We start from the raw sequence: 24,156 nt of genomic DNA on the forward strand, positions 1-24,156 counted from the left end.
AGAGCCTGTCACTCCAGAATTGGCCTTTATAGCCACTCCAGGCGCTGCTTCACAAACCACTGACCACCTCCAGGCGCGTATCCATTGTCTCTCGAGATAAGGAGGCCCAAAAGAAGAAGATGCTGCTCCCATGCCACATGGATATTTGGACTCCCTGAGGGCAATTTTGTCTCAATATTTTAGGCGCTAAAGAGGTGGCCAAGATGGGATCTTAAGCTGCAATGCCGGTTTAGCCGCATTTAGTGTAAGACACGAACTTGGTAAAGGATTTGAAGCATGCTTGGAATGGCTGCTTATAGGATCATTAAGAGGCCGATTGACAGCCTGATAGTGCTCATTCAAGAGTCTGCATGCCATTTTTGTGGCTAATGCTTCATTTAGCAACCTTTCCTAACAGTGACCAGCTGAACAGGAGTAAACAAGCCCATGCTGAATATTTCAAGCACTACTTAAAGCCATGCTCATCTTTCAATGTTCACATGCTGATTGCAGTCTATTGACTATATTGTGTTTGAAGAGGATTTTTGAGGCACATCAGAAGACTTTCTGGGAAACTTTGTCAAGACTTCACCAACACACTATCAATATTTTCCCAGATATTGTCTCAGTACTTCACTTAAACAGAATGAGTGCTAGGCCACTGTATCTTAGCAAGCACCTTACAGGAGTGACCAGGCAAAAGGGAGTGGTTGGTCATGGACATCTTGCTGGGGCCATCCTTGCTCTGAATGGTGAGTTGGAGGCTAGACAGAGCAGCATTTGCTGCTGCAGGAGTAAGGAACTGAAGGGCATGCAGGGATCTCAGCAGGTAGACTTATCCATCCAAGGTATTCAAAGGGCTGTACTCCTACATTCACATAACCCAAGAGCAGTTCATGAAGAGATGCACTGCAATGTAGTGCAGTAGTTACTTCACTTTTAACAAAACGTACCTTTCAGAGATTAGGCCACTGATGCAACTGATGACATCATCAGGCATATATGAGGGGGAGACATCACTTTGAGAGACATCAGCACATGGCTTTAAAGAGAGCTGATATGCACCAGCAGGGAGAAAAGACCTGCACCTGAAATCATGCAATGTAAATAAGTCGGACAATAAATATAATGTTTGTGTTGAATCTAAATATAAAGCCTGTAATTATCATTTAGAGGAGACTGAAGAACACAGCACAACACTACAATTTCTGGCGACGAGGATGGGATCAAAATAAGGCATTGTGTGCATGTCAAAGCTTTCTTTAAGTTATGAAATGTCTGCACTTCCGCCTCAATCCATTTCCAATTGACATCTTGTCAAGTGAGCTGTCGAAATGGGCTGTGATGGAAGCATACTCTGGGATAAATCTTGCGACATACGATGCTAGGAGAGATTGACTTGTTTTGTATTCGTGAGAGGATCTATGTTCAAGACTGTCTTCACATTCTTAGAATCTGGAGATTGACCTTTCTTGTTAAATATGTGCTTGTAGAACTTCTGGAATTGAAAAAATGCACTTGTCTTTATTTAATCAAAGTGATTGATGACAACGCTACGTCATCAGGATGCGCCGCGGTGCGCACATGCGCACAAGGTCTCAGGCCCTCTGCGCATGCGCTGCGGTCCGGATTGCCAGGACCAATTTGCGCATGCGCAGATGATGTCATCGTGTAACGTCATCCTCGGGGAACACGCCAGGTTGGCCTCTGTGCATGCGCAAACTGGTCCTGCCAATCCGGACCGCAGCGCATGCGCAGAGGGCCTGAGACCATGTGCGCATGTGCGTCAATCTTCCGAAAGCTTTGGCGCGAGTTTTTGAAAATGGAAGGAGGAGAGGTTTCGTCGGGCATTTTATCTCAATTATTTAGTCATTTTGGACATTTGCTTCATTTTTATTAGACAGAGGAGATTGTTCCAAGGTAAGTTGCTCTGAAAATATTTACATTGTCTGGGGCACCGCATGTGCTCCAGTCCCTGTTGTTAAGTTGGTCTGAAAACATTTCAAGGGAGGGAAGGAGGGGGGAAAGGAGGGAAGGGAGGGGGGAAAGGAGGGAAGGGAGGGGGGGAAAGGAGGGAATGGAGGGGGGAAAGGAGGGAAGGGAGGGGGAAGGAGGGAAGGGAGGGGTGGAAGGGAGGGGGGGAAGGAGGGAAGGGAGGGAAGGGAGGGAGGGACGGGGGGAGGGGGGCAGGGAGGTCGGGGGGGAGGGGGGCAGGGAGGTCGGGGGGGAGGGGGGAGCAGCGGAGCGGAAGGGGAGTGCCTTTTTCTGTGCATGCGCCATAAACACAAGGACTGGCTGATGAGATGGAGCCAATTAATTTGCCCAAAAATTGCCCGGAAGCACCTTCGGATGGAGGTGGCCATGCGCTGGACATCAGTCACGTGCCACAATCCATGGATCCTGAGCGTTTCACCCCCTGGCCTAATGATCTGATGGACCATACATACGCCTGCCTGTTCAAAGCTCCACTTCCCCCACCTGCGGTACCCTCTCCTTGCTGTTCAGTTACACAGTCACCTGTTCCTGCACCCATCCAAGCAGTGCACATGGACACACAGCCACCTGTTCCTGCACCCATCTGAGCAGTGCACGTGGCCACACAGCCACATGTTTCCCCATCCGCCCTTGAAACGACCATGCAGAGCCTTGTGAGACTCCGCAATTGCCAGCTGCTGCCTGTCAAGCAGAGAAGGCGTCCAAAGGGGTCAAGCACTTGGGGAACATTCAGCAAGAAGAGACTGAGCACTAAAAGAAACAAGCATGCCGTGTCCAGTGGTAGCACAAATGTGAATGCTCTTGCTGCGTACACAACTGGTGAGGTGGGAGTGCAGCCATACCATTCTCCATCCTCAGTGTTGCTTTAAGGCAAAGGTAGATAAGAGTGAAAGAAATGGAAGATGATGCTGATAGTAGTAGGCAGGATTAAATGGGAATGGATGGGAAGACGCACGAGTAGCATAACCACCAGCAGGGAACATCTGGGCTAAATGGCCTGCTTTATGTTCATAGTCCAAAAGAAATGTGCTTCTTTTTCCAGCACCCTCACATCATTCATGTTTTCCCTGAGAGCAGCATTGAACCATCACGAGATAGGGGCAGTTACATCATCCTGACTCCTACAGCTGAGGTGGGTACGAAGTGATTCATTGGCCTATACTGCAGAGCGTAAAGCATGCGCAACAGTAATTTCATTGGAGGGAGGGAAGCTCTGACACTGATGTTCTTTCATTATTTCCTTTCATGTAAAATGTGCCCTTGAGAAAACAATCCTTGACACTTAAGGACGGCATTCAAGCAAAGGAGGCAGTGCAGGAGATGACGCAAGGATGGTAATAAGTGCTTCATTGGCGACGTTATCAATTGGTGCCTTCACTGCAGAACTTAAAAAGGTGTGCGCAACAGTAATTTCAGTGGATGGAGGGAGGCAAGCTCTGACTCTGATTTGCTTTTCTTCTTTTCATGTAAAACATGCCATCGAGAAAACAATCCTCGAGACTTACGGTCAGCATTCAAGCAACGAAGGCAACTGGATCATGCTGCGGAGCTCATCACGATGTGGAAAGGAACATTGCATTTATGGATGAATTGGGAATGCACATTGGGATGCGCTTGGGGAACATTGACCAAGAATAGACTGAGCTCAGACTCTTGTGACTTTGCCTTCTTCACATGGACAATACAGTAGTGGAATAGAGAGCCAAGCATTCATTCACCACAAGGCTCTCCAGGAACAATCTCTTTAGCTGTGCATAGCAGTGACTCGACCTGTCTGTCTAACGGGAATGCTGGACACAACACTCATGTATCCATGCACAGCAGTTCCTCGGATACTTAATGAACTTAATAAAACTTTTCAATAATTAAACCCAGAATTGTTGAGGTTTTGTTTTGCATGCTATTTCCCCGACCTTTGCAACTGCACTTCAGATATTCAACTATGGTGTAGGGGGGGGTGAGGGAGGGGTGGGTGAAGAGGGGGAGGGGTGGGGAGAGCTGGGAGGGGTGGGGAGAGGGAGCATGCAAAATGCAGGGACCAGACAGTTGCAATGCCTGAAGTACTGTGGAGAAGTAGAGAAAGCAACTGGGTAGAGGAGAAAGCAACTGGATTAGGCATCCGCAGCTGGAGGGAACGGCTGAATGGAGAGGGCCGGAAGCGAGAGGCCGTAGAGAGTCGCGGGGAGCGAGCGTGCGAAGACCTTGGTGTCACCGGGTCCAGGGACTGGCCAGTAAGTCTTTTGCTGTTGTGTTTATGGCGCATGCACAGAAAAAGGCACTCCTCTTCCGTTCCGCTGCTCCCCCCCCCCACTCTCTCCCCTTCCTCCCTCCCCTTCTCCCCCCCTCCATTTTTCTCCCCCCCCTCTCCCTCTTTCTCCCCCCTCTCCCTCTTTCTCCCCCCCTCCCTCTCCCTCTTTCTCCCCCTCCCTCCCCCTCGCCACCCCCTCCCCCTCTCCCCCCTCCCCCTCTCCCCCTCCCCCCTCTCCTCCCCCTCTCCCCCTCCCTCCCCCCTCCCCCTCTCCCCCCTCTCCCCCTCTGCCCCTCCCTCCCCCCCTCCCTCTCCCTCTCCCTCTCCCCCCCTCCCTCTCCCCCCTCTCCCTCCTCCTCCTCCCTCTCCCTCCTCTTTCTCCGCCCCCCCCCCCCCGGCACCGCTACCGCTGGTCTCCCCGCGCTGCTCTCCCCGGCCCGCTCCACTCTCTCACTCCGGCCATTGTATTCTGCCACGTGTTTGTTAGGTTTCATCTCTGTGATTTTTTGAGCAGCGCCATCTTTAGTCCTGGCAGCTGCTCCAGTCGCAAGCTGTGATGTTTTCCTGGCACATGCTGTATCTGCGCATGTGCCAAAACAGCGCCACCTACCGATCGCGTTGTCAACAATTGCGGTCTTATTTAATTGCAAATTGTGCACTTGGAGTCAATCCAAAACTGCTTCTAAGTGCTTGTCATGTTTTGCTTGTGTTCTCCTGTATACAGTAATGTCATCCGAGACATTCTTGACTCCATTCAGGCCTGTAAGTAGTTCTGCTACTGCCGATTGGAAAATTTTGGAGGCTGCGTTTACTCTGAACATTAAACACTTGTACCTTCTTAATTCAACGCAGGTACTGAAGGTAGATTGTATTGACTGGATTCATCTAACTCAGACTGATGATAGCCAGCAGTGAAGCCTAGGGTACTGAAGATTGTTGACCTTTTTTTTTAAATCATTCATGGGTTGTGGGCGTCACTGGCTAGGTCAGCATTTATTGCCCATCCCTAATTGCCCTTGAAAAAGTGGTGGTGAGCTGCCTTCTTGAACCGCTGAAGTCCATGTGAAGTAGGTATACCCACAGTGCTGTTAGGAAGGGAATTCCAGGATTTTGACACAGCGACAGTGAAGGAACGGCGATACAGTTCCAAGTCAGGATGGCGCATAACTTGGAGGGGAAGTTGCAGGTGGTGGTGTTCCCATGCATTTGCTGCCCTTGTCTTTCTAGTTGGTAGAGGTGCTGAATCCGAATATAAAGCCTGGGATTATCATAAAGGAAATTTAAGAACACAGCACAACACTACATGTGCTTTGTCAAGGAGGTTGTTACAGAGATCTGTGGCCTCATGGTACAAAGGCTCAGATTTTGCAGCACAACCAGAACTGCATTGCCTGTGATAATAAGGTTACAGTAGCAGTTAACCTTTATGAAATGGGAATTTTCCAGGCTGCCACAGATGATATAAGTCACATATCACAAGCCTCTGTGCACTACTGCTTAAGGGAGGTGTCTGTGGTTCCTTACACTCTGAGGAATGACTATATATCATTCCCTATCACCAGAGAAGACCAGAGGTAGACACCGTTAACATTCAACAGGATTGTGGGATTCCCCATCATCCGGGAGCTCATTTCAACTGAGGAGCCCAGAGCCACCATGGCAGTTGCCTGAGCTTCCATTGCGGCAGTTTGCCATTTCATGCAAGCTACAATGACTGCATTGGAATGTGCAACCTCAGTCATCATATGCTGCGTGATTCCCGGCACTATAGGTTGCTGCCTGGAAGCCAGCAGCCTTTCCACCCTGGAGAAGATGGGTTCCAGCCTTTGCTGCAGCCACAGCCCAAGGTGGAGACAGACTGCTCCATCCCCTTAGCTACAACCTGTAAGCTTTCAGGTAGGCTCTACATTTGGTTTGTTGCACCCATTAGCCTTCTTCTGAAGCTTGGCCCTGCAAGATCCTCATCTGACTCCTCTGCAGCAGAGCTCGTATGTGACCTTGCCCCAGAAAGATGGCACCTGTGGTGTCTCTTCTACCCGGCACGTCTGCTGCCTGCTAGTGCCTGCTGTGTCCCATTGTGAGGAACCCTTTTCTAAGATAGCCTCTAAGTTGTGCATGTTGCCAGTTTCAGGAGAGCTGGTGCCTACAACAGTAGTAGCCATTGTCACAGTGCGTTCAACCTCATTCTCCTCCTCTTCCTCCTCTTCTTCCTGAGCCTGCTCCATGTGGCAAGGTGCATCTTGCTCCTGGAAGCCTGCAATTATAAATTTGGAAGGATTAGTTTGCAGTGCATATGGTTACTTTAGAAGAATGTGTGTGATGAGGCCGTAAGGAGCTTGAGAGTGAGGATAGTTTTGGGTGATTAGGAATCAGGAATAGTCCAGCATCTGCAAGGAAGCTTTACCTTTAGGTGAGATGCCCCCTGGCCAGGGCATTTTCCACTTCCCTCCTGATCACAACTAGCATAACCAGCCTCAAGGGGAGTAATATCCTGAAATTGTATTTCCCCTCCCCCTAGTCAGATCTTGCTGCCACTTGTTACATGCTAATTTCACCTGGAAGAGAAAAAAGTCGTGATTGTGAATGAGTGCATTGTCAGGAGTCTGTGTAGGGTCTGATGTCTCACATGGTTAAAGAGCTGTGAGATGTATCTGAGATGTGAGTAGTACCTTTGAATGTGGAGTATGTGAATGCCAGTGTATAGTTAGATGGTGGATGAAGTATGCTGAGGTTGTGATGTCAGGAATGGTGATGCAGCTATTGAGAAGTGTATTGGTGAGGTGGGATCTTACCATGACCACTCGTGTCACATCATTAAATTTCTTGTGGCTAAGGCTCCTGGCTGTGACCTCCTGGATGATATTGTCCCACATATGGGTGCATCAGCTGCCTCTCTGGACTCCTACGCCTCTGCAGGCCACTAGGAGCTCCAATGTCACATGGGAGAATCTAGCCGCCCTCTCGCTTGCTCCTTAAGACATCCATCTACTCCCAGCCATCGCACACCACACTGTTGGTGGAATGGGTGAATGCAGGCTACATATACAGTTCCAGGAAAACTGTAACTGTAACTGAAAAGCACTTAAGAACTAAACCTGCAGTTGTCGGCTTCAATGCTTACAGGCACATTCAGATCATGATAATCATCAATTAGCCTGAGAATTGCATGCTAAGTCCAGCCTTTCAAACAGGTGTCTCTTATTAGCACAGCATACATTTAACAGCTGTTTTCACGCTTTGGCAAAATATCACACCTCCCACCCCCACTCCCCCTAAGTTCAACACTTTACCAGCATTGAAAAAATTGCCTTGGCTTTTGAAAGCACTGTGGTTTGCATTGAGTTTTGATAGCACTGGAAGATGGTCCTGAGCTTTGGCACAACTGGGGAGGGGTTCTTGGAGTTTGGCATCACTGCATGAGGTTTTCTCAGCTTAATACACATATCGAACTCAAGCAATTTCTATAGCACTCACTCTCTCTCACAAACTCTTTTTTTTTAAGAAGCATGCAATTTACATTTTTATCTCAGTGTAGTTTTTGAAATTTGCCCTCTCATTATTCTTCAAATAATTTTGAAGAACATCCAAGCAAAAATGCTGGAAGCTGAGCAGAAACTGTCCAATAATTAGACTGGAATAAATTGTACCAAGATTGTGCACATATGCCTGTCCAATTGCAGGATGTGCCTTCAGCTGAAAGTCACAACTTTAGGCAAAAATATCAAGTCCAACCCCAGAAATTTAGGAGTGATACTTTCAAGTAAAATGTTTTCTGATGGTATTAAAAGAAACGAAAGATAGTACACTGGATAAGCTATTGTGAAATATGTAATCATTCATTCTTTTAAAAATGTTTAAAATCTTATTTTAGAATTACAAATTATAGTGACTGAGAAAAAATGCAACATTTCTTTTCAAAAAGCATCAAGGGTAATTTGATTCTTCAACAGTGTGATGGCAAAAATGTTTACCTATGGATACTCATTCTAAACATTGGCATAGGGAGATTTCATTTATTTTGCATATAAATAAGCCATTTCCATGATATATGTTAATATAAAAAGTATTAAACAAAGTTGTGGCACAGGTGATAGACTGGAAGCACATATTATATGCAAGATGTTTCATAATATAATTATGTGTAATGCATGAATGTATATAACAGCAGCAGGAAAATTCTGTCGTATAGAAGAGCAATCTGATTTATTGAAGAAATAATACTTTCTTCATTGAACCTAAAATAAGCAATTAAAGAAAGAAATGTATCATGCTATGTATAGCTATTCTTTCTCCTGACAAGAAATAGAAACAGCTTATTATAATGCAACTCTTACCCTTCATCACACGTGTATTCAATGCGCGCACCAAATACCAGATCGTCACCCTTTACCAGCTGAAATGTTCCATGTGGAGTATCTCCAGGACTTTCACAATACTTTACTGATATTAGCGTTGGGTTGAAATAGTATTAAAAATTAATTAATGGTTTTACCAATAAAGAATAATCATCTGATGCTTATTGACTAATATCAAGGATGATTGGTTACAAAAATAATTCATATTTCATCATTGCAGTGACTTCTACTTTGTAATGTATTAACTATATAATGAACAAGCATTCAGATTTTACTATAAGCCTGTAACTTATAGTATATCTGCATGATTTATTAATATCTATTAAATAATTGCTTCTTTTAAAGTCATCACGTAGGCTTGAATATAGTTGTAGACCTATTACAGATTTGTTAGGACAACTACTAAACCATTTCCTTTAATACTGGCAGCTACTGTACAGATAATATGCACTAGTTATCTATAGCTTTCTTTTTTTTAATCATTGAATAACTCAATAACTAAATGAGACAAAGTCCAAGAGGGTAAAATCGGATAACCCCCCCCCACCCCCCCCCCCCCCCCCCACCCCCCACACACTCCCCATCACCACCACCATATCAAATGCAGGGATCAAAATGCCTGACTAACCTACACTTGTTCAGTTCAATGAAGGCAGCACAACAATTTCATGCAGCCAGCTCTGAAAAGAGAGATGTATTTTGCTGCAAAAACTGGTGGGAACTTTTTTCAAAAGTGTTCTGTGAAAGATTGCACAATGGCTGACTGTGGTAGAGAGTGTGCACCAAGGCTTTCCAATGCTCACTGAAGGTGTTAGTGGACAAGATGGAACAGAGGAGAGATGTCCTGTATCCAAACAGGGGCAGGGGCCCTCCCAGATACATGTTCAGAGGGCAGTGGGAAGAAATAGCACTGGCGGTCAATGGCAGGAGTATAGCTCCAAGAACCTGGATGCAGTGCAGGAAGAATTTTAATGATCTCTCCTGAATTGTCAAGATCAGTGAGTTCATCTTCAAGTGGCATATCCTACCAACTAGCCTCATCTGCTGCTCAATTCACTATATTCCCATTACCCACCTACTAACAATTTCTATTACTCAGGATTCAACTCTAGCATTCATATGCTTTACCTCATCCCCAGACATTTAGCTTTGTTGCAAGCTTCACACCCACATCTTGCACTGGCAGCTATTCAACCATGACTGCCACATCATCCAAATATAGTGCAGGACGCTCACTGACACACTTCCCCCTTTCTTGCAAAAGAAGGTGGCACACAACAGGAGGCAGCACTTCATACTTTCTTCTCACCCCTCAGCATAACCCAACTCTTGTTCTTTTTCAATTTTAAATACCCAAGAACTGGAGTTTCCCAATTAGCAGAGGAAGAGGAAGAAGAAAGTGAATGTGAAGATTTATCATCACTCAGTCTCACAGCCACAATCAATAGAAGGAGGGATCTGCATGTTGTGAGACACTGGGCCCAAGTGTGATGCAGCCAGAGCGGGGGAAATTGATATTGCAGGTGCCAGCTCATCAGAGGCTGAGGTCACAGACTAGTTCTGCTGCATTGGGTTCAGCTGAGGACTTCAGTGGGCTGGGTTACAGAAGAAGACTGTTGAGCATACACACCCAAATGCTTGGTGCACTGGAAACCCTGCCAGAAAGCCTGTGCTGATTGTCAAGGAGCACAAGAGGAGGTCAGCACCTACTTGGCACAAGGCTTTGTGCAGCACTTGTAATCCATCCTTTTCAACATAGAATGGTGGGTCACCTCCAACAGTACACCTGTGGAACCAACCATGATAAAGTGTCTGATGGCTGATGTCTCAGTCTGCTTTGTAGCAGAAACATCTGCCATAAAATGTCTGACTGTTGCAGTGGAAGCAGGCATGATGGCTCTGGATGCCAGTTTTCAAAGGCATCATAGCAGTCCATCAATCTGTTGCCCAATAGATACTAGGATTGCTGAGGCACCGCCACAGAACAGTGGCAGTGGCTCCAAGGTGTATGAACTTGCTGTCCTCTTTCAGCATGTGCACTCCCAACCATACAGCTCAGCCTCGCTGTTGCCTGTCAGCCAGCCAGCCCAGACTGCTGCATCCCAGGCTGATGTAGTGCAGTCTGAAGCCCGGCCTTCTAGGCTCACAGCTGCTCAATATTGCCCCCTAAGGCCACCTGGAGTCTTCTCAACTGAAGGTCAGCAGCCTTCCACCAATCATGCTGTAGCATCACGTAGGAGCATAGGAACATAAGAGGAGTGCTAGTATTGTATTCCCTAGAATTCAGAAATTTATGGGGTGATTTGATCAAAGTTTTCAAGATTTTAAAGGGAACATAGGTAGAGAGAAACTATTTCCACGGTTGGGGAGTCTAGAAATTTTCAGGGCTACAGGGAAAAGGCAGGGGACTGGGACTAGGTGAGTTGCTCTCACAGACAGTCAGCATGGACATGTTGGGCTGCATGTCCTTCTTCTGTGCTGTAACCATTCTATGATTCTATGAACTAGGGAACATAGCCTAAAAATTAGAGCTAGGCCTTTCAGGAGTGACATTCAGAAATATTTGTACATACAAAGGGTGGTAGAAGTTTGGAATTATCTTCTGCAAATGGCACTTTGTTGTGTGTTATTATAGTTGTAGCATAGCTAGGGTGTTGTTGATAAAGTCTCAGAGTCTGGGTAAGGTCAACTAATAACTTATTATTTACACATCTGTATTTATACTTGCCACAAGCCTCTCTAGCTAGCATCCTTTGTGCTGCTACTCTCTTTTTCCAAAGCCTATTACCATGTGGCTATTACATCACTGTCACTACAGCAGGAGGGATTGCTCTCACTGTCCCTGCTTTTGTTCTAGTCTGTCTGGGATGATCAGTCGTCTGCCTTGTACATCTGGATCGCTGACTTGATTGATTTTTGCTGAGGATTGCAGTATTCTGTTTGCTCTGGGTTTCTGCATCATCATCTGGTTCTTCCAAATAAGTGATTGACTGTTGCTCCTGGGGAATAGGGATAATGTTTGGCCTATTTCTATGTACGTTCCCTTCTGTATGTATACCATATATGATCTCTGGTAGTTTTCTTCTCTGTGGATTACAGTACCTTCCCTTTCTAGGTCACTTTAGCCTTCATTCAGTTTCAGTAAGTCTCTGGCACGAAATCTTTTGTTGCAATTTCGAATTTGTTGCCTTCTATAAAGGTTTTCCCAGTCTATTACTCTCTCGTAGTCCCAGACATCTAATCAAGCAGTTTTTAAGGCAACATAGGAAGTTGTGTTCTTATCTTCCTGACCATCTGTAACTCTGCAGGTGATAGTCCACACATCAACGGTGCAGATTGATAAATGAGATGTGAAGTTGGAAGGTCTTCATTCTTCTTCAATAAGGACATTAAGGTTCTTACATTTCTTGTCGCTTCACCATTAGACTGTGGATAATGTGGTGAACTTGTGAGCTGTTGAAATCCCATTCTTGTCACAAACTGTGTGAAATATTTGCAAACTGTGGTCCATTGTCTGACACTACTTCGTCAGGGATACCATGTTTCATAACGATGTCTTGTAGAACTCTTATAACTGCTTCTGTTGTTGTTGAATACAACCCTCTCACTTCTATCCACCTTGAGAAATAATCAATGATGATTATGTAGGACTTTCCGTTGAACTTGAATAAATCCATACCTAGACGTTGCCATGGTCTAGTCGGAAATTGAGTAGTCAACAAAGTTCATGCTGTTCTGGTCTTTGTATTGCACAGATGTGACAGTTCTGGATCAGATTTTACATGTCTTTGGATATTCCTGGCCACCACACTGATGATTGTGCTCTTGCTCTGTACTTCGTTATTCCTTTGTGGCCTTGATGTTGACGTTCCAAGATATCCGATCTAAGTGAACTGGGAATTACTAGTCTGTCATTATAAACTGATAAATCATTGATAATTGTGCAGTATTTTCTATATTCATAGAACGTTTTCATTGTCTTCCCATGAGGATGTTCTTGTGGCCACCCTTGTGTGCAATAATGCCTATACAAATACATTCTTCATCGCTTTTTAAGGCGTGATAAAGTTCTTGCAGTTTCTGTATACTCGCTGGCCATTGTTGTGCAGTATATTGCGAATATGACTCTATCGCTTCCTCAAAATTTACATCATGTTGTGTCGGATGGTCTACCATCATTCTGGATTGCGCATCAGCGGATGTTTGCATCTTTCCCTGGACGTATATGGTCTTTGCATATACCTCATCAATCTTAAACAAAATCTTGGGATTCTTGGAGCCATTTTTCCGATCTCCTTCTCATCTAACAAAGATACAAAAGGTTTATGGTCTGTCTTGATGATGTCTCTCAATCCAACAATGTATTCGGAAAGCGTTTCACATGCCCATGTGACGGCAAGCATTTTTTTTTCAATTACCACATACCTTGCCTCTGTCTCGGACAAAGCTCTAGATGCGTAGAATATTGGTCTGCGAGAACTATCAGATTGCTCCTGGAAAAGAAGTGCCCCGAACCCCTTGGAAGAGGCATATGTAGCTATCGTTGTTGGTAGTGTAGGGTTATAATATGCCAAGATGTCCAGTGAAACAAGCATTTTTGTAAACTTCCGGAATGCTTGTTCTTGATGTGAACTCCAACACTACGCTTGACCTTTTTTGAGAAGTTGTCTTCGTGGTTATGTTACCTGCACTAAATGAGGTAGAAATTTGGCTAACTGATTCATCATTCCAAGGAATCTTTGGAGCTGTTGAATGGAAATAGCAGTAGGGAATTCTGTAATGGCTCGTGTCTTCTGTGGGCCTGCCATTATACCTTTACTGCTTACTCTTTGTCCCAAGAAATGGGTTGATGTCTTGTAGAACTCGTATTTCTCATTCAATGTTAGCCCTGCTTCTTGAAGCTATTGCAAAAATGGCTCGAACTGTTTGGTCATGATCCTCTACTGATCGCCCAAGGATCTTAATCCCATCCATGTGACAAATAATTCCCTTGAGGCCTTCTAAGATGTCAGACATAGACCTTTGGAAGATCTCTGGTGCGGAAGTTATCTCAAACAGTAACTGATTGAAACAAAACCTTCCGAATGGTGTTATAAATGTGGTTAGTAATCTTCAGGTCTCATTTAAGGGAACCTACCAAAAGCCACTGTTGGTGTTGAGTTGGTAAATATGATGCTCTGAGACAATTTTGCCAAGGTGTCATCCACAGTGGACGTTGGATGAATTTCTCGTGCTACTGCTTTGTTAAGCTGCATTAAATCCACATAGATACGAAGACTACCATTTTGTTTTGGGACTGGTAACAAAGCCGAGTATCATTCCATTAGTTTCATAACAAGAGAAATGACTCCCATGATAGTCATCTCTTTCGGCTGGTCTTGAACTTGGTTCATCCGCAGGTGTGCTACCTTTATGGGTGTAAAGATACATATTGGTCTGGCATCTTCTTTAAGTGTGATTCTATATTCTATCTTCAGTTTTCCTAGACCTGAGAAAAGTTTCGGATAGTCTGCTTGAAAGCGACTGTTTGACTATTTGACTTCATCAACCTTCTTGATCAGATGCAGGTCTAAGCATGCTTTTCTGCTCAGGTTTTGTAAGATGTATACCGTTTCCATAATTTGTCTCCCTCTATATTGGAGAAATACTTTCAGTTGGGTCCCACCTGGACCATGCTACAGTGTCCGCCGGTTGTAGGCAATGTCCCATCAACCATGGCTCTTGGCCTGACAGAACCATGACATTAGCACCTGCGTCCAATTTGAAATTTGTTAGATGTTCATTTACATTAATGTCCACTATCCAAAATCCTTGATTTGGGCCATTAACTTCTCCCAAGATATATCCTGATTTCTTTCTGCTGGAAGTAGATGCACTTCATTTACCACTCTTTGTGTGAAGGTCTTTTGCTTTGTGACGTTGAGCGAAGAGGTCTTGCTCTGTCACATTTTTCCATAATGACCTCTCTTTTTACTGTTGAAACATTCCGCTTTACTAGCAGGACACTGTTCCCGTCTGTGTGTCTTCCTGGCTCCACAGGGCTGACACGGTTTCCCAGTGTCATGCACCTTCTCACCCGTGTGTGTCTTCTTCTCTATAATTGCCTCACAGTCTTTGGCTTCAAGAATGGTACAGTCATTGGAATTCTTCTAATCCAAGGCTTCTCTTCAGCCTGCAGAATGGCTCTATGTGTCTTTGGACTTCTGCCTGTCATACGATCTGAATTGCCTTGTAAGATCATCTTTCGACTGTAAGGGATCTGATAAAGACTCATCAGCTATTCCAACAACTGTTTGGTCCCTTATCAGTTCCGCCTTCAATTCTTCATAGTCACATCCCTCAGCCAATCTGTACAGATAATTTTAGAAAGAATTATCGGTTCACCTATCTTCTGAACTCGCTTGTTAACTTTATTCTCTTTCCAGAATTTTGTTACTGCTTAAAGTGAAATATTTGTTGATGGCTTGTAGCACATCCTTAAATTTATCAGAAGCCTTGTTTATTCCTTGCCTCACAATCATGTCATCTGCAATTGCACCCATAGGGTATAAAGGGGTATTTATTTGTTCTGCTTCTGATTTAGTATGCATCTGGGAAGCGATCCTAACTCGTAGGAATCTTTTTCTCCATAAGGACCAATTTTGTACCTGATTTGGTCCTTCCTGATCATGGAAGTTTTCAGGCATTCTATATTTGGAATCCATTTTGTTTTCCTAGGTTTTTTAGGGTGTTCCCTTTCTTTTTAAAATGTTTTGACTTTAATGGAGGTATTCACACTCTTTCTGGGGGTTTCCCACACTTTCTGGGAGTTCCCGCGCTTTCTATCTGGTTGAGTAACAGCTTCCGACTCTGCCTGACTACCGATTCACCTTTTCGCTAGAGATTGATCTCTCTCCAAGCTTTTCCAATGCAGTGCACCGTTATCCAACAATGTCTCCATTTAAAATTCTCTCACCTGATCCTGGACCAACGCCCGGCACTGTGACTGGGAACCCCATCGCTGGACCTGGATGTTCTGTTGCAGATCACCACACTTCCGAGGTTCAGTCTGACTGGCTGCACGGCTGACTCACCGACTGTCTGCATCTTCGTCAACTATGGAGCAGCTCTGGAGCTTTTCGCAGTGCCCCGACGAGAAATGCTGTTCTCTTGACACTACTTCATGAGGTAAGGTACTTTCTTGTTGTTTTAACCAGTGCCACCATGTCGTGCGTTGATGTAGTTGTAGCATAGTTAGGGCATTGTTGATAAAGTCTCAGAGTCTGGATAAGGTCAACTAATAACTTATTATTTACACATCTCTATTTACACTCTCCACAAGCCTCTCTAGCTTTTTTTTATTTGTTCAGGGGATGTAGGCATTGTTGGCTAGGCCAGCATTTATTGCCCATCATAATTTCCCTTGAGAAGGTGGTGGCAAGCTGCCTTCTTTAACCACCACCATTCATGACTGGATGTGGCAGGACTGCAGAGCTTAGATCTGATCCGTTGGCTGTGAAATCGTTTAGCCCTGTCTATCGCATGTTGCTTCTGCTGTTTGGCATCCAAGTAGTCCTGTGTTGCAGCTTCACAAGGCTGACACCTTATTTTTAGGTATACCTGGTGCTGCTCCTGACATGCACTCTTCATTGAAACAGGGTTGGTGCCCCATTTTGATGGTAATGGAATTTGCTGGGCTATGAGGTTACAGACTGTGGTTGAATACAATTCTGATACTGCCGATGGCCCAAAGCGCCTCATGGATGCCCAGTTTTCAGTTGCTAGACCTATTTGAAATCTATCCCGTTTAGCACGGTGGTATCCTCATTGTGATTTTGGGACCTTATCTCCACATGGACAGATGCATCTGCAACAGGTAGATTGGTGAGGATGAGGTCAAGTATGTGTTTCCCTCCTGTTGGTTCCCTCACGAACTGCGGCAGACCCAGTCTAGCAGCTATGTCCTTCAGGACTCAGCCAGCTCGGTCATTAGTGGTACTACAGAGCCATTCTTGGTGATGGACACTGAAGTCCCCCACCTGTGCCCTTGCTCCCCTTAGTGCTTCTTCCAATTGGTGCTCAACATGGAGAAGCGCTGATTCATCAGTCGAGGGGTTGGGGGTGGGGGCAGGGTGAAGGGTATGGTAGGTGGTAATCAGCAGGAGGTTTCCTTGCCCATATTTGACCTGATGCCATGAGATTTCATGGGATCCAGAGTCAATGCTGAGGACTCCCAGGGCAACTCCCTCCCGACTTTATACCACTGTGCCGCCACCTCTGGTTGGTCTATCCTGCGGTGGGACAGAACATACCCAGAGATGGTGATGGTGGTGTCAGGTACATTGTCTGTGAGGTATGATTTGGTGAGTATGATTATGTCAGTCTGTTGCTGGAACAAGTCTGTGGGACAGCTGTCCCAATTTTGACACAAGCCCCAGATGTTAGTAAGGAGAACTTTGCAGGGTCGAATGGCGTGTGTTTGCCGTTGTCATTTTCAGTGCCTAGGTCAATGCTGGGTGGTCTGTCTGGTTTCATTCCTTTTCTTACACTTTGTAGCGGTTTGATACAACTGAGTGGCTTGCTAGGCTATTTCAGAGGGCATTTAATAGTCAACCACATTGCTATGGGAACTATATCCAGCAAGAGGCCTTCAGTGATGAAGGAGCAACAGATAATGATAAAAGAAGAGAAAAATCACAACGATTAGTCTGCTTCCAGTTATAATTTTTGCTTGCTGCATTTCTGTGGTCTTCATGGTACAGCAACTGGTAGACCACATTCTTCTTGGTGTCCAGATTACTGGGCAGAATCAAGGTGGCAGCTGAGGAAATTCCAGTGTGGGAAAGCCCTCCTGCCAGACCCATCTCCTTTGATGTGATGTTTGGGGCAGAAGGGATGTTCCACCTGATCAGACACTCCTGGCTTATACCCCATTCAAAGGTTTGGAAGTATCTGAACATTAGCAATAACTAGTGCTGACAACTCTGGTGTCATTTTGTGTTAAGACAGTGTTTTGAGAGTTTAGGTGATAAAGACCATACCTTCAGATGCTACCCCATCTAATTTGATCATATCTGACTATTTGCTTCACGCTTTGGATGCATGCATGGAAGACTAAGACCTCTGTGAAGTGATTACTGATACTGACTGAAAGCAAGCCACAGAACAGCAGTGTGCAGGCTTAGAGGAATTCTCAGATCGCCTAGTGTTCATGGTATTCGACCAATAGGCAGTTTGCACCATTTTGAGAAAAATCTTCATTGCCCCGAGTACTAACTCTGAAAGCACAGCAGCAACAATATACAGTGTCAGTGCTACTGTGCAAAGTGAATGAGTCGATTTTGGACTGAACTGAATGTCTACCTTGTACCATATGTACCTATTGTGATTAAAGGACTGAGGATAATATTTCTATTTAGAATAACAGATTTTGCTTTCTGTTTATTGCGTCTTCCGACATGCTTTGACTTTTAGCCTTTTCTACACTACCTGACTGCAGCAGTGGATATTTAGAATTACACAAAAACACACCAATCCCAACTTTTAAAATTTTATAATCCTCTTCAACAAGCCTCATTTAAATGAACAACTAGAGAACATGCTATTACATCTGTTATTAACAGGTTTTTTATTTGAAACAATGAATTAAAATTAATTTATGCATAAAAGGAGCTGCTGTAGCTGCACTTACATCTGCAAGCAAGTCTTCTATTATTGTTTTTCCATTCTCCATCTTTACACTTGTATTGTAAACGACCGACATATCCTATTTGGCACTGGTAATTTATGACAGTTCCATAAGGATAAGATTCAGCATTGGATGGTAATAGAGGCCATGCATTTTCATAAGTTGGAGGTGATCTGCAATCTACAGTGAGAAATAACAAGTTCAACGTTATTATTGTTTGTATAAAAACTGGTATAGGATTAGCTAGTTAATTGTAAAGTATTCCTTCTTAAGTAATGTCAGCACTAATTCATAAAGGGATAGTGGGGTGGATTTTGTCTGCATCTGTCTGGCAAAAACTTGGCAGATAAGCAATTAAATCCATTCTTGCCCTTCTGGACAGGTCACCCAACCAAAGCTGTTGCTGTTCTTTTTTATATTTTTACATTTGCTGATTTTTATTTGTGTCCAATGACATCATTAGGGTCCAACTGCAATTTTAACTCCAGCCTAATTGGGAAGCCGCTGTGGCTCTGAAAGGTTCAGTTTTCACTTTTCTTTGTGAGGCCAGGAGAAGCAGGAGTGCTCTTCTGGACCCCACAAGGTAAGTTTACAGCCTTTCCTATCCCAAACTCTTCCCCTTTTCCTCCTGCGAAACCCTCATGGAACCCTTTCCCACACCTACCTCCATTCAGAGGGGTGGGGACCAGCCATGAGTTTCCCAATTTCCCACAGGCTGGCAGCTACTTCCCAACGGCAGCATGATATCGAGGCATGGGAGTTAAAATTGAGTTGGTGTCATGCTGCTGCCAGGCAATGTGGAAACTAATTGTCTCCTGCAGATTCTGCCTGAAACCTGCTGTGAGGTAAAATTATGCCGTTACATAATATTGTGCATAATTTTCATCTGCTTATGGAATGACATTGCCAAAAATGCATGCAGCTATTAAAAGCTAATCATTAGTTCCCTCAATTTCTCCTTCTTCTTACAATCTACAACCTATTAAAGTCAAAGCTTGTCAGTATTAACCACTACCTCCCAACCAATCTCATATTCTCTTCCACTGTTTTCAACTTATTCAGAAAGTATGACACAGTTATTTGCACTTGGGTTTCGGGCCATGTCTGGGAGACACTAACAGAAGTCAGAAGACATTATACAAATACTGTACTGTTTGATTTGGTGAAGCCAATTTTGGAGTAGGGCATGCAGTTTAATCACCCTATTTCAAAAATGTTCTGATGCAATGAAAAATTACCAAGATGATTTCAGGCCTAAGAGGAGGAATTCAAAAAGAAAAATTCAATAGCTTATTTTCATTAGCAAAAAAGCAGCTTCAGGAGAGAGGATGCAGACCTTCCAAATAATGAAAGACATAAAAGAGGGGGAAGTAAATGAGCTATTCATGTTGGCTAACAGGCATGGGGCGGGGGTGGGTGGCGTTGGTGGGTAAGGTGTGATTTTTGCAGAATACTTTAGATGCTAAAGAGGTGGCCAAGATTAACCTAACACTCTATTTTGGTAAAGGAGTTGAAGGCAGCGCTAGGAACAGCTGCCTAGGGGCTTGTTAAACAGCTGGTTGCCACTTAAAATGTCTGCTAGCGCTCATTAAAGAGGCTGCACAGTAATTTGGTGGTAAACACTTCAACTAACACCTTCTCCTAACATCACAGCTGTTGGGAGTAAACACAGCATTGCTGTTGATTTCAAGCATTACTTAAAGGGATACTTACCTCTTAATGGGATGGTCCTTGCTGTTGAAAGTGTAAAGAGGACCTCGGAAAAACATTGGAAGACACCCTGGGGCATGTTTTTAAAACTTCAACACTCAAACTGCATTTATACCAGAAATTATCTGAGGACTTCATCTAAAAAGAATAAGTGCTGCACCACTCCAGCTTATTGGACAACTTATAGGGGTCACCAGATGAAAGGGAGTACTTGGTCATTGGCATCTTGCTAGGATCCCCCTTGGTCAGGACCAGGAATGGGAGGAAGGACATGAGGCCAGACAGAGTAGCACAAGCAGAGGGACAGAGGGACAAAAGTAAAAGGTGACATCCTTCCCCATTGTGAGTACAGGACATTCCTTCTCCTCTGGACTTTCTCCCCAAGAACATGTGATACCAGCTTGAGAACTTGTGCACCTTCTCCCTCATTCCCTGAGCCATCCTGTAACAGGCTGCAGTGTGCCAGCAAGAGCATGCTACACCTTCAGTGGAAGTGGCTGTGAGGAATCCGCACATACTGCTGCAGGAAAATCATGTCTAATCAGCACTCAGTGCTAAACTTGCAGGTTTCTGTTTAGTACTATCAGGCAAGTTGAAATTTTAGGTAAACCACAATTAGGATGAAAATTGTGTGCTAAATCCAGACTTTCAAGCAGGCTAGTCTTATTAGCACTCCACCCATTTAATGCCTGATTTCACCCTTTGGCCAAATAACCCCAAGGAGACCCGAAGCTGGGGTGGGGGTTGTGGGGCGCTAATTATGCAACTGGGGGCCAGCAGCAGTGGTCAAGATTTTCTTAAGATTTGGCCATTCCACAGGGCACCCTTGCACCAATGGGGTGTCCAGGGCATGGGAATGACTGGTACCCAGAAATATGGACAGATTCAGATCACTTCAGATGAAACACATCTGAGACTACACTCCGCATCACTTAGAAACATAGAATAATAGGAGCAGGAGTAGGCCATTTGGCCCTTCGAGCCTGCACTGCCATTCAATACGAGCATGGCTGATCATCCAAACTCAGTACCCTGTTCCCGCTTTCTCCCCGTATCGCTTGATCCCTTTAGCCCGAAGAACTATATCTAAATCTTTCTTGACTATATTTAATGATTTGGCCTCAACTGCTTTCTGTAGTAGAGAACTCCACAGGTTCACCACTCTCTGGGTGAAGAAATCCCTCCTCATCTTAGTCCTAAATGGCTTACCCCTTATCCTTAGACTGTGACCCCTGGTCCTGGACTCCCCGCCATTGGGAACATCCTTCCTGCATCTTTTTAGTTTAGTTTAGAGATACAGCACTGAAACAGGCCCTTTGGCCCACCGAGTCTGTGCCGACCATCAACCACCCATTTATACTAATCCTACACTAATTCCATATTCCTACCACATCCCCACCTGTCCCTATATTGCCCTACCACCTACCTATACTAGTGGCAATTTATAATGGCCAATTAACCTATCAACCAGCAAGTCTTTGGCATGTGGGAGGAAACCGGAGCACCCGGAGGAAACCCACGCAGACACAGGGAGAACTTGCAAACTCCACACAGGCAGTACCCAGAATCGAACCCGGGTCACTAGAGCTGTTAGGCTGCGATGTTAACCACTGCGCCACTGTGCCGCCCATGTCTGTCCAGTCCTGTTAGAATTTTATAGGTTTTTATGAGATCCCCTCTCATTCTTCTAAATGCTAGCACATTACAGCCTAATGGGCCCAATCTCTCCTCAGACGTCAGTCCTGCCATCCCAGGAATCAGTCTGGTGAACCTTTGCTGCACTCCCTCCATAGCAAGAACATCCTTCCTCAGATAAGGAGAACAAAACTGCACATAATACTCCAGATGTGGTCTCACCAAGGCCTTGTATAATTGCAGCAAGACATCCTTGCTCCTGTACTTGAATCCTCTCGGTATAAAGGCCAACATACCATTTGCCTTCTTAACTGCCTGCTGCACCTGCATGCTTACTTTCAGTGATTGGTGCACAAGGACATCCAGGTCTTGCTGCACCTCCCCCTTTCCCAATCCATCGCCATTCAGATAATAATCTGCCTTTCTGTTTTTGCCACCAAAGTGGATAACCTCACATTTATCCACATTATACTGTATTTGCCATGTATTTGCCCACTCACTCAATCTGTCCAAATCATACTGGAGCTTCTCTGCATCCTCCTCACGGCTCACACTCCCACCCAGCTTTGTGCCGATTGCAAACTTGGATATATTACATTTCATTCCCTCATCTATATCATTAATATATTGTGAATAGCTGGGTTCCTAGCACTGATCCCTGCGGTACCCCACTAGTAACTGCCTGCCACGCGGAAAAAGACCCAGTTATTCCTACTCATTGTTTCCTATCTCCCAACCAGTTCTCTATCCATGTCAGTACCTTACCCCCAATCCCATGTGCTTTAATTTTGCAAGCTAATCTCTTATGTGGGACCTTATCGAAAGCCTTCTGAAAGTCCAAATACACCACTTCTACTGGTTCTCCCTTATCTATTCTACTAGTTACATTCTCAAAAAATTCCAGTAGATTTGTCAAGCATGATTTCCCTGTCGTAAATCTATGTTGACTTTGTCCAATCCTGACATTGTTTTCCAAGTGTTCTGCTATTACATCTTTTATAATAGACTCTAGCATTTTCCCTAATGCTACTACTAATACTACTACTAATTTCAGGCTAACCGGTCTATAATTCCCTGTTTTCTCTCTACCTCCTTTTTTAAATAGTGGGGTTACATTAGCTGCCCTTCAATCCGTTGGAACTGTTCCAGAATCTATAGAATTTTGAAAAATGACTAGCAATGCATCTACTATTTCTAGGGCCACTTCCTTAAGTACTCTGGGATGTAGATTATCAGGCCATGGGGATTTATCGACCTTCAATCGTGTCAATTTCCTTAACACCATTTCCCTACTAATACTGATTTCAGACAGTTCCTCCTTCTCACTAGACCCTATGTTCCCTAACAGTAATTTGTGTCCTCCTTTGTGAAGACAGAACCAAAGTATGTATTTAATTGGTCTTCCATTACTTTGTTCCCCATTATAAATTCTCCTGTTTCTGAATGTAAAGGACCCACATTTGTTTTCACTAATCTTTTTCTCTTCACATATCAAGAGTAGCTTTTATAGTCAGTTTTTATGTTCTCTGCAAGCTGACTCTCATACTGTATTTTCCCCTTCTTAACCAATCCCTTTGTCCTCCTTTGCTGAATTCTAAACTGCTCCCAATCCTCAGGTTTGCTGCTTGTTCTGGCCATTTTATATTTCTCCTCCTTGGATCTAATACTATCCTTAATTTCTTTTGTAAGCCACGGTTGAGCCACCCTTCCTGTTTTATTTTTGTGCCAGACAGGAATGAACAATTGTTGTAATTCATCCATGTGCTCTTCAAATGCTAGCCATTGCCTATCCACTGTCAACCCTTTAAAGGAACACTCCCCAATCTAACATAGCCAACTCGCGCCTTATACCTTCATAGTTTCCTTTATTTAGATTCAGGACCCGATTCTCGGAATAAACTCTCTCACTCTACATCTTAATGAAGAATTGTATCATGTTATGGTTGCTCTTCTCCAAGGGACCCTGCACAACAAGATTGTTAACTAATCCTTTCTCATTACACAATACCCAGTCTAGGATAACCTGTTCTCTAGTTGGTTCCTCAACGTATTGGTCCAAAAAACCATCACGTATGCACTCCAGGAATTCCTCCTCTACGGTATTATTGCTAATTTGGTTTACCCAATCTATATGTAGTTTAAAATCACCGCTAATTACAGTTGCACCCTTGTTGCATGCATCTCCTTAAATTCATGTTGCAGGACCTCATCCCTTTTTCTACCTATGTCGTTGGTACCAACATGTACCATGACCACTGGCTGTTCATCCTCTCCCTTCAGAATGTCCTGTAGCCGCTGCGAGACATCCTTGACCCTAGCACCAGGGAGGCAACATACCATCCTGGAGTCTCGTTTGTGGTCACAGAAACGCCCGTTCCCCTTACTATTGAATCTCCTATCACTATGGCTCTCCCAATCTTTTTCCCCCCCTGTTGTGCAGCAAAGCCATCCATGGTGCCACAAACTTGGCTGTTGCTGCTTTCCCCTGGGAGGCCAACACGCCCCCCCAAACAGTATCCAAAGCGGTATATCTGTTTGAGAGGGGGATGGTCACAGGGGACTCCTGC

The 24,156-nt window shown here is 44.5% G+C and overlaps 1 protein-coding gene across 2 annotated transcripts in view; it reads right to left on the minus strand.

Annotated features, from left to right (window-relative positions):
* Positions 1-24,156, minus strand: part of LOC137373011 (complement factor H-like) — a 621,771-nt gene that overhangs the window by 581,242 nt on the left and 16,373 nt on the right. For both annotated transcript variants that reach the window (XM_068037709.1, XM_068037708.1), the window contains exons 2-3: positions 18,248-18,424; positions 8,557-8,662 (exon numbers count right to left, since the gene is read on the minus strand). In XM_068037709.1, the coding sequence (XP_067893810.1) occupies positions 8,557-8,662; positions 18,248-18,424 (283 nt within the window). The remainder of the gene's footprint in view (positions 1-8,556; positions 8,663-18,247; positions 18,425-24,156) is intronic.

This window comes from Heterodontus francisci, chromosome 8 (assembly GCF_036365525.1).
Source record: "Heterodontus francisci isolate sHetFra1 chromosome 8, sHetFra1.hap1, whole genome shotgun sequence".
NCBI lineage: Eukaryota > Metazoa > Chordata > Chondrichthyes > Heterodontiformes > Heterodontidae > Heterodontus > Heterodontus francisci.